This window comes from Ipomoea triloba, chromosome 11 (genome assembly GCF_003576645.1).
Source record: "Ipomoea triloba cultivar NCNSP0323 chromosome 11, ASM357664v1".
NCBI classification, from domain to species: domain Eukaryota; kingdom Viridiplantae; phylum Streptophyta; class Magnoliopsida; order Solanales; family Convolvulaceae; genus Ipomoea; species Ipomoea triloba.
Genome location: NC_044926.1, coordinates 3,344,380 through 3,353,995, shown reverse-complemented (window position 1 = coordinate 3,353,995; position 9,616 = coordinate 3,344,380). Strand labels below are relative to the sequence as shown.

At 38.0% G+C, this 9,616-nt stretch overlaps 2 protein-coding genes across 3 annotated transcripts; both read left to right on the top strand.

Moving 5' to 3' along the window:
- The first annotated feature begins 388 nt into the window (after positions 1–388).
- LOC115996788 (glutamate receptor 3.7-like) lies at positions 389–5,187 on the top strand. 2 transcript variants are annotated; one of them, XM_031236199.1, is made up of 6 exons: positions 389–1,059; positions 1,699–3,047; positions 3,198–3,475; positions 3,560–3,591; positions 3,734–4,143; positions 4,432–5,187. In XM_031236199.1, the coding sequence occupies exons 1-6, from the start codon at positions 813–815 to the stop codon at positions 4,816–4,818; spliced, it is 2,703 nt and encodes a 900-aa protein (XP_031092059.1). In that variant the 5' UTR covers positions 389–812; the 3' UTR covers positions 4,819–5,187. The 2 variants fall into 2 exon arrangements, with proteins under 2 accessions (XP_031092059.1, XP_031092060.1); XM_031236200.1 differs by having other exon boundaries at positions 887–1,059; positions 1,707–3,047.
- Positions 5,188–7,353: 2,166 nt separating this feature from the next.
- Positions 7,354–8,508, top strand: LOC115996984. The gene has a single exon (XM_031236430.1). The coding sequence runs from the start codon at positions 7,354–7,356 to the stop codon at positions 8,506–8,508; it is 1,155 nt and encodes a 384-aa protein (XP_031092290.1).
- The last annotated feature ends 1,108 nt before the right edge of the window (positions 8,509–9,616 follow it).

Sequence of the window (9,616 nt, the reverse complement as noted above, 5' to 3'; positions counted from 1 at the left end):
AAAAATAAAAATTTTTAATGATAAAAATGGCTTTATAATATGACTATTTCAATCAAATTAGTCAAACTATCTACTTAGTAATTACACAATATAAAATTATGAATTCAACTCCTAGCTGAAGAGCTTATTGAGAATTATTGACATTCTTAATTTAAATTGAATAGCTATGAATAACCTAAACAAGTTTAATGGTTGTGCGCTTTTCTTATAACCCAACCAAAAAAATAGTCTTATGATCATGATTATTTCGGGGAGGAAATGTGTTCACCTTTTCCTTTGTTTCTACTCTTGGAAGGACACTGGCATTTATGTTTGGTACGAAGTATTCAGTACGTTGTTAAATTTCTTGTCAGACAGTACCACAACTTGCAAATTAAAAATTAGGATAATTGTTAGAAAATAATTCATCTTCCACCATCATGCAAGTTATGGGTTGACCTAGACTTGAGTGATCTTTGATAATTGGTCAACAAGTCTTTTTCTTCCATTTCCATCATCACCATCTTTTGCTCTTTCCTTGAAATTGGAGTATCAGATTCCCACTCTACTTAGTTTTTTTTTTTTAATCTCAGTTCTCAAGCTACACCACTCCAGGTGCCTTTCACACCAACCACACAGCAAAACCTGCCAGTTTTGAATTCTCAAGAGGCTGCTTTGTAATTTGGTTTTTGCTCAAAGACCATGTTTTTCACAAAATTATGCTCACTTGAACTCTGGGTTGTGCTTAGTTTCTCCAAATATTTCACATGAAACAGTTTCTTGATTAGAGGTTTGTGGCTCTTCTGTTGTCTTTGGCCTTTGAAGCATCAAGAATGAAGAAGGTTCTTTTGGCTGTTTTGGTTCTGGGGTTGCTTACTGTGACTGTCAAGTGTGAGAGGCCTGCTGTTGTGAATGTTGGGGCTGTTTTCACCTTCAATTCAGTCACAGGGAGGGCAGCAAAGACAGCCATGGAGATTGCTGTCTCTGATGTCAATGGTGATCCTACTATTCTGAATGGGACAAAGCTGAACTTGATCAAGGTGGATGCAAATTCCAGTGCTTTTATGGGGTCCATTGGAGGTACCTCTTTTTTTTTTTTTTTTTTACTTTGTGTTTATGACTTTATGTTAGTTTATCACTAATTCTTGGTTTAGAGTTATGTTATGACAATGGTTGCATCTTTTGATTCAGTTCTTTAAACCAATTCATGTAGAAGTGTTTTCAGATTATGTAATACTGCTATTATAACTCTTTGGAAAGTGGATAAATGGAACTGCAGGATGAACAATTTTGCATACCTTCAGAACCTTTTTTTTTAGGTGAAAATGGAAACCCACAGCCACTGCCCGACCCAAGGGTGTACACTTACCCTAACTGGATCACAAGGAGGTAAACCAGCCTAGGTTGCCTACCGCTAATCGGCTCAAACCAAGAAAACCAATAGACTGCTCCCGTTGAGAGTCAAACTTGTAACCTTGTGGTTACCATCAATAGCTTGACCATCTTGGCTGGGGTTGCCGCATTCATTCAGAACCGTTGGTTCTCTTTCAAATTGTCCCTAATTTTACCTCTGAATTCTAGCTTTAATTTTGTTCCTGTTATGTCTATGCTACTGAATTGTCCTGAATAGTCCATATTTAGTGTCTGGTGATAGCTTTATATGATGAAGTATATTCCTTCTGGCACAGCAAGTAACTTTGATCCCAATTAATCTGTCAGCGTTTCAGGTTATCGATAAGCAAGCGGTGGCAATTATAGGTCCAGAGTCCTCAGCAATAGTTCATATGATTTCTTTCATATCTACTGGTCTTGAAGTGCCTCTCATCTCGTTTTCTGCTAGCGATCCGAGTCTGTCTGCATCTCAGTTCCCCTTTTTTGTTCGGATGACACAGAGCGATTCTGTTCAGATGAAAGCTTTGGCTGACTTGATTCGCTACTATGAATGGAAAGAAGTGATAGCCATATTTGTGGATGATGAATATGGGAGAAATGGGATATCTTATTTAAGTGATGAACTTTCCAAGGGAATGTCAAAGATTCACTTTAAGTTCCCGTTATCTGTGAACTTTGATTTGGATGAGGTAACGAGGGTACTAAATAGGTCGAAATTCTTAGGCCCTCAGGTTTTTGTTGTGCACATGTATACCGATGCAAAGTTGAGGTTCTTTGAGGTAGCACAGAAGCAGAATATGATGAGTAGCAACTATGTGTGGTTTGTGACACATTGGCTTTCTTCGAGTTTGGAGTCTTCATCCCCGGGAAACCAATCTTCTCTTCGAGTTCTTGAAGGCGTTGTGGGGCTTCGTCCTTATATTCCAATGTCGGTCCAGAAAACTGCTTTTGTTTCTCGCTGGAAACAAATGCAGCAGAAGAATTTTGTGCATTCCGAGTTAACTACACAGGCAATGTATGCGTATGATACTGTTTGGGCAGTTGCTCTAGCAATTGATAAGCTTCTTCACGAGGGAAACAATCTTACGTTTTCGTTCAACAATAACTTGCATGACATGGGAAGGACTAATACACAGATTGACAGGTTTAAAGTCTTTGAGGGAGGAGAAAATCTTCTCAAGTTTTTAACACAAATAAACTTCCCGGGCTTGACAGGACAGGTTCATTTTGATGCATTGCAGAACCTTATTGGAAGTGGTTTTGAGGTTTTTAATGTTGTGGAAGGGCAGATTCGCACGGTTGGTTATTGGTCAGAATTTTCCCGTCTCTCTACTTCCCCTCCTCCTCGAAACCCCCCCAAAAGCAACCAAACAACAAAGTCTGAGCTTGATCAAAAGCTTGGAAAGGTTCGGTGGCCTGGTGGGGAGAGCACAAGACCGCGTGGTTGGCTTCTCGCCAATAAAGAAAAACCGTATAAAATTGTAGTTCCAAGGAGAACCGGTTTCACAGAATTCGTTAGAGTGAATGCCAGCAATGGAATAGAGGGCTATTGTGTAGACGTTTTTAATGAAGCAACGAACCTACTTCCTTATGACATCCATTTCAAATTTGAGCCTTATGGAAATGGTGTTTCCAATCCAACTTACAATGACCTTGTTAAAATGGTCGTGGACGATGTAAGTCATCTATGTCATTTTTTTTCTAAATATTATCTACATTAATGTATCATTTGCTTATGTTTTGCATTCCCAATATGTATATAAGCTGATTTAGGATAGCAGCCTTAGCTTCTGAGATTATATATATTCATTAGAAAATTTTGCCAGAAATACGATGCAGCGGTTGGAGACATCACTATTGTGACTAACCGGACAAGGATTGTGGATTTTACTCAACCTTTTGTGGATAGTGGCCTTGTCATTGTAGCCCCGATTGATAATTCGAAATCAAGTACTTGGGTATTTCTAAAGCCGTTTACAGCAGAAATGTGGATTGTCACGGGATTGTCTTTTCTGGTTATAGCAGTGGTTATTTGGATACTAGAGCATCGTGTTAATGATGATTTTCGCGGTCCACCCAAGAGACAGCTAAAAACAATGTTACTGTAAGCCTAAGCCATTCTAAAACTTCATTTTGCTCTTATATTTCTATTCACTGTTAACCATTTTGGACTAATTTGCTTATCCAGGTTCAGCTTCTCGACGCTGTTCAAGACAAATTGTAAGTATACTTTGGCGTTTTCAGAATAAGTAATTAGTTCTTCCTCTCATTCCATGCTGTTTTAGTCTTTTAAAGTATTTGAACCACTGAAATGTTATGCAAAGAATCATTTTGAGTCACGAAAATTTGCTAAAATTTTCAGCAGAGAATACGATAAGCACCCTCGGGAGGATGGTGATGCTGGTGTGGCTATTTCTGCTGCTCGTGGTAACCTCGAGCTACACAGCAAGCTTGACATCAATCTTAACAGTCCAGCAGCTCTCGTCGTCCATCACAGGAATGGACAGTTTGACAGCAAGCAATTCGCCCATTGGATATCAGGTTGGATCGTTTGTGTATGCATATATGAGAGACAACTTCAACATTCCTCCTTCAAGGCTCGTGCAACTGCGCTCTCCGGAAGAGTATGAATCTGCTCTCCGGCTAGGGCCAGGGAAACGAGGAGGCGTTGCTGCTATTATAGACGAGCTTCCATACATCGAGCTGTTTCTGGCTAACCGGACTGATTTTGGCATCATTGGACAGCCATTCGCGAAGAAAGGATGGGGCTTTGTAAGTCCTCTAATCATCTCTGTCATGATTATATGCATCCATATAATCTGCATTGGTTTATAAACGCTTACTATTATGCCAAAAGCTATAGCTAGAACTGGTGCTGGATTTGGCCTTTCAAGCCTCTGTCCAACAGTTCCCCCAGCACCTGTCAGCCTTAACGACACAGTCTGTTTTGCTGACACTCAAAGCAACCTAAGCTCTGATACCACTTTGTTGACATTATATCCTGCTTTTTCATGTGGCCATTGTTTGTCACTAAACTAGCCTGCACTGTCTGAACTGCAGGTTTTCCAGAAGGATTCTCCTATAGCAGTTGACTTATCAACCTCAATCCTTAAACTCTCCGAGAGCAAGAAGCTTTATGAGATCTACAAGAAATGGTTCTGCAGGCCTGACTGTCCATCAGAGAGGGCAAGAACACCAGAGCCCGACGAGCTCCAACTAAGCAGCTTCTGGGGACTCTATCTTCTATGCGGCGCCATTACCGTCATTGCCCTGTTGATCTTCTTGCTCAAAACAGTTCGCCAGTATATCCGGTATAAAAGGACGCAGATGGACCCTTCTTCTCCATCAGACATGGGCTTCTCTAAGGTAGTCTACAATTTCTTTGACTTCATTGATGAGAAGGAAGAAGCCATCAAAAACTTCTTTTCCCAGCAAGATAGTTCTTAGTTGTCCCAACTTAGCAGATAACAATGTAGTATATATGACGTTGTTGCTTCAGAATTATCAGTTTCAGTGTGTACATACACAAGTAGTTATATGTTGCCCGCACGGGTAAGTCAATCGGTTCCTTGTGACACAATGACAAAGAAGCAGAATCAAGCCCTAGCAGTTTCACTGGTGACTGGTCCTCCCACTAAATGGGTCATTAAGTAACCGTGATTTACCCGATTCTTAGATTAAGGGATTTCACTTTTTGTGGGCAAGTTTGTCTGCATGGAATTCAAATATAGTATCATGTACATATAGTGATATAGGTTGCTCCCATCTTTTAAAATGCAGAATATTCACCATATATAGAATTTTTGAGTTGATTTAGTGTTTTTTTTTTTTTACCGTTTCAATAATTTTTAAACACCAAATTTACAAATCTAATTGCAAAAAAAAATTATAGGTTTCAAATGCAGAAATTATTTATTATTGGATAATATCTCAACGTATTCTTTCAAATGTTGCAAAAAATGAAGACAGATTGACTAATGTATCCTACAAAAGCACATTCATATTACCAAATAAACAATTAAATATCATAACCCATCCTAAAGTATATAAAATAGTTCACAAATTATATACTAAATTTTAACAATTTACTTTTTTAAAATTCATAATTTGTATACTACAAACACACAATATTAACATATATGTAATTAATTATCTTGTTTTGTATTCACAAATCACAAGCTCCTTTCAAATACTTCAGTCAATTTTAATACTAAAAATACACAATTTAATTTTTTAAAATTTAGTATAACTTTTATGTGTTTTGATTTAGAAACACAATTTACATTCTGAAAGTTCACAATTTCAATACTAAAAATACACAATTCAATATCATTTAGGACCAGAGTCCACCTTACAAGATGGACCCTGATCCATGGTATAACAATTCTACTATTCAACTACCATTAAATTGTTTGTTATATATGCAACCTCACAATAAGAAAATCTACGCTTCAAGCCCCAGGCATTGGTCTAACGAAAAGATGAGTTGGCCATGAGCCCATGAACATTACTTTTGTTTCGTCGTATAGGATGAGGCAGGGAATACAAACCTTGTCTGATAGGTACATTACTTTCGTTTTCATATTAATGCTTGTTTCGTCGTATACTACGAGTGGACTATGATACCATATACTGTTATTTTATGATATGCCAAAGACTTGTTAAACGTGTTATATGAATTAAATTAATACGACAAAAATAAAATACATTTTTTTTCTCATATTTCGGGCCTGTTGTTTGTTTGTAGCCATGGTGAGAAGTGGTTTAATTTGTTTGACCAAGGAATGTGAATATATATATATATATATATATATATATATATAGATGCGCGCGCGCTTGCAAGACTTTGTTATTAATAGTTTAGCGCATGAAAATGTATCATATGATATAAGATTCTAACAATCTAAGTTGTCTATGGCTGATCAGCTCAGACCAAGAAGGGCTGGTATGAAAAGTCAGACTTGAAATGTTGTGATTATCGAGTCAATTGTCTAACTAACTTGATTGACATTACTCTAAGATGAGATAGTTCTATTCCATAATTATTGTCTTCTTATTCATCTTTGATTAATTATATTCTTCTTATCAACATAATTGATATAAAATTATATATATAGTAAACTTTAGACTCTTATGTTATTCAAAAATAAACTCAAGAATTCAAATTTACAATATAATATAATGCAGAAATATTATATTTGTGGTCGTTATATATAGTGCAGTTCTTACGTTACTCAAGATAGATATTTTTGAAAGAATATAATTTATTACTCCGTATTAAACTATGAATTGTTCGTTGATCACAGTCTCCTATTCTTTAAGGCAAACGCTCAGGAGGCCGGAGTTGTTAAGCAGTGCTTGCACGATTACGAGTTATTGTCTGGTCAGGCTGTGAATTTCCATAAGTCCAGTGTCTGTTTCAGTAGGAATACATTGTTGGAGCATAGAGAGGAGGTAGCCCACGTGTTGGGGGTGCCTCAAGCCCCAAATTTTGGGAAGTATTTGGGTTTACCGGCTTTTGTTGGACGAAACAAAAAGGCAGCATTTGTTTACATTGAGGACAAGATCAGACAAAGAATTGGCTCATGGAATAAAAAGCTTTTTATCGCAGGCAGGCAAGGAGATCTTATTGAAAAGTGTGGCCCAAGCAATGCCTACTTTCTCAATGAGTGTATTTTTATTGCCTACCTCGGTGTGTCAGTCTATTGAGAGAGCCCTGAATAGTTACTGGTGGGATTCTGGTAATGAAAGAAGGATTCACTGGAAGGCCTGGGATCGTATGTGTGTACCTAAAAGATTTGGAGGGCTTGGTTTCAAAGATCTGAGAGCTTTCAACTTGGCTATGCTAGGGAAGCAGGCATGACGTCTTTTGATCAAACCCCAATCTTTAGTGGCAAAAATTTTTAAGGAAGGTATTTTCCTAAAACCTCTTTTGTTGATGCCTCTCTGGGAAATTGTCCTAGTTTCTGCTGGAGGAGTATTATGGCCTCCCATGATATGGTTTGTAATGGGGTAAGACGCAGGATTAGAGATGGGAAATCAACATTGATCTGGGGTCACCCCTGGTTACCTGATGACCCAAGTCCCATGATTCAAACCACCATGCCTGCAGGTTTGAATGGTTCATTGGTCTCTGGCTTAATAGATGAAGGTTCAGGTATGTGGGATCACACGATTTTGACAGACATTTTTCTACCTAATGATGTGAACCGTATTCTAAAAATCCCAATATCCCCTGGCTATGAGGATTCTTGGTTCTGGTATGGTGACCCACGGGGCTGTTACTCCGTTAAGAATGGCTATAGGTATATTATGGGTGAATGTGATAATAACCCCATGGTGTTTGATAGATGGAATCTCATGTGGAAAATCAAAGTACCACCAAAATGGAAAATTTTCTTACGGAGAGCCCTTAATGATATTCTCCCTGTTACTACAACTTTGGCTTTAAAAAGGGTAGAGGTGGATCTATCATGTCCCAAATGTGGTTTAACACATGAAGATGTTATGCATGCACTCCTTTTATGTGATTATTCTCAACTTGTTTGGAATGAATTCACCTTGCCTTTATCATCTATTTCGGGTGACACTTTTACTCAATGGTTTTCGAATGTTTTGATTAGTTTGACTGAGGAAGATGTGGGTTTGGTTGTGGCAGCTCTTTATTTCATCTGGAGAGCAAGAAATACAGCATTATGGGATCACAATCTTCCCACTCCCAGAAAGGTGTTACTCCAGGCGTCAAAGGCCTTGAACGATTGGAGGGGTGTTCATTGCCGCGCAACAGCTACTGCCGCTCCCCCACAACATATTCCCATGCAACCTGCTGTCCAGCTAGCGGTTTCCGACGGTACTGGCGCGGCGGCGTTAAATCTACAGCAGTGCTATTTCGATGCGGGGTATCAACCCGACTCTGCGAAGGCAACTTTTGGAGCGGTTTTGTTCTCGCAGGAGGGGGAATTCGTTTCAGCTTGTGCAGGTGCTTTGCCGGATTGTTTCAACCCATTCATGGCGGAGGCCAATGCTTGCAAACGGGTGCTGTTGTGGCTGCAGAACATGGGAATTACAAGCGTTCAGCTGCTCACGGACTGCATACAATTACGGAGTGTCTTAACAACGGTGCAACCTTCTTTTTGATCATATGCGGGGCTTGCAATTGATGAGTGCAGGACAACCATGTCAACTTTTGTTCGATGTCAAGTGAACTGGGTACCTAGATCAGCAAACGTTATTGCTCACACTCTTGTCTCTAGGCTTTCTCTTATTTTGATACTATGTACTGGGACTCTGTCCCTGCTGACTCTATTTCGGCTCTTTTGCATTAATATATCTATTTACGTGGTTGTTTTCAAAAAAAAAACTATGAATTGATTTATTATTCATGTATGATGAAGATTGAGGAAAAAGAGATGCCATTTTATCTGCACAAGTCAATATTGATGTACGTGGAAATAATAAAGTTAGAAGAGTAAAGACTTACTGTGTGATTAGTGGGCCTAAAATGTCTTAGGATTATTGGTAATGAGTTCAGAATAACGTTAATGGGGATCATATTCTGTCTTTATATGCATTGTGTTGTGAATTTGGTTCTGTTTTTAGTGGCCAGTTTTCCAATAATAAGTCTTAATTTGTGTTGGAAAATTTGATAATAATATTGCATTTTAAGTGACTATTTTGTGGTATAAAATATGAGAACTTCACTTCCGATTTAATCGGGTAAATGTGAATTCGATTTCTTCTATTTAGTAGAAGAAATTAATATTTTGTACACATAAAGTAGAAAATAGGTGAATGAGAAATTGATTTTCAAAATATACCTATTAGATCACTTTAATAATGCTTTATTATAATAATATTTTATTATTATTATTATTATATTATTATTATTATTTTTTTGTGGATTTTGGGAGTTGTGATGTTGGAAGAAATGCCTTTGTCTCCCACGCCGTTCACCCACTCCAAAGCCACTCTCTTTTGTTGTTTTATTGTAAAAATAAAACCACTTGTACTCCCACTTCTAGATGTTGCTTTGCATAGTACATAAAGGAATTTCTTCCTTTATTTACTCCTAGGAAGGATAAAAAGCTTAGGACTTTTGTCTATTGCTTTTGACTTGTTATGGGTTAGCAAAATACCCTTAACTTGTGAAGTATTTAAAATGCCTCTAGTTGGCCATCCGGAGAGATGCAAGCAACACGGTACACTTTTCCTTTCTCTCTCTTGGCTATTATCAGAGTGTTCATTT

What these genes read in the sequence shown, in the direction of transcription:
- LOC115996788 (XM_031236199.1), top strand. Translation starts at nt 813, where the DNA reads ATGAAGAAGGTTCTTTTGGCTGTTTTGGTTCTGGGGTTGCTTACTGTG. An exon ending in TTAAAATGGTCGTGGACGAT is followed by an intron (nt 3,048 to 3,197) that starts GTAAGTCATCTA and finishes AAATTTTGCCAG; the next exon opens with AAATACGATGCAGCGGTTGG. An exon ending in GACGCTGTTCAAGACAAATT is followed by an intron (nt 3,592 to 3,733) that starts GTAAGTATACTT and finishes TAAAATTTTCAG; the next exon opens with CAGAGAATACGATAAGCACC.
- LOC115996984 (XM_031236430.1), top strand. Translation starts at nt 7,354, where the DNA reads ATGGCCTCCCATGATATGGTTTGTAATGGGGTAAGACGCAGGATTAGA.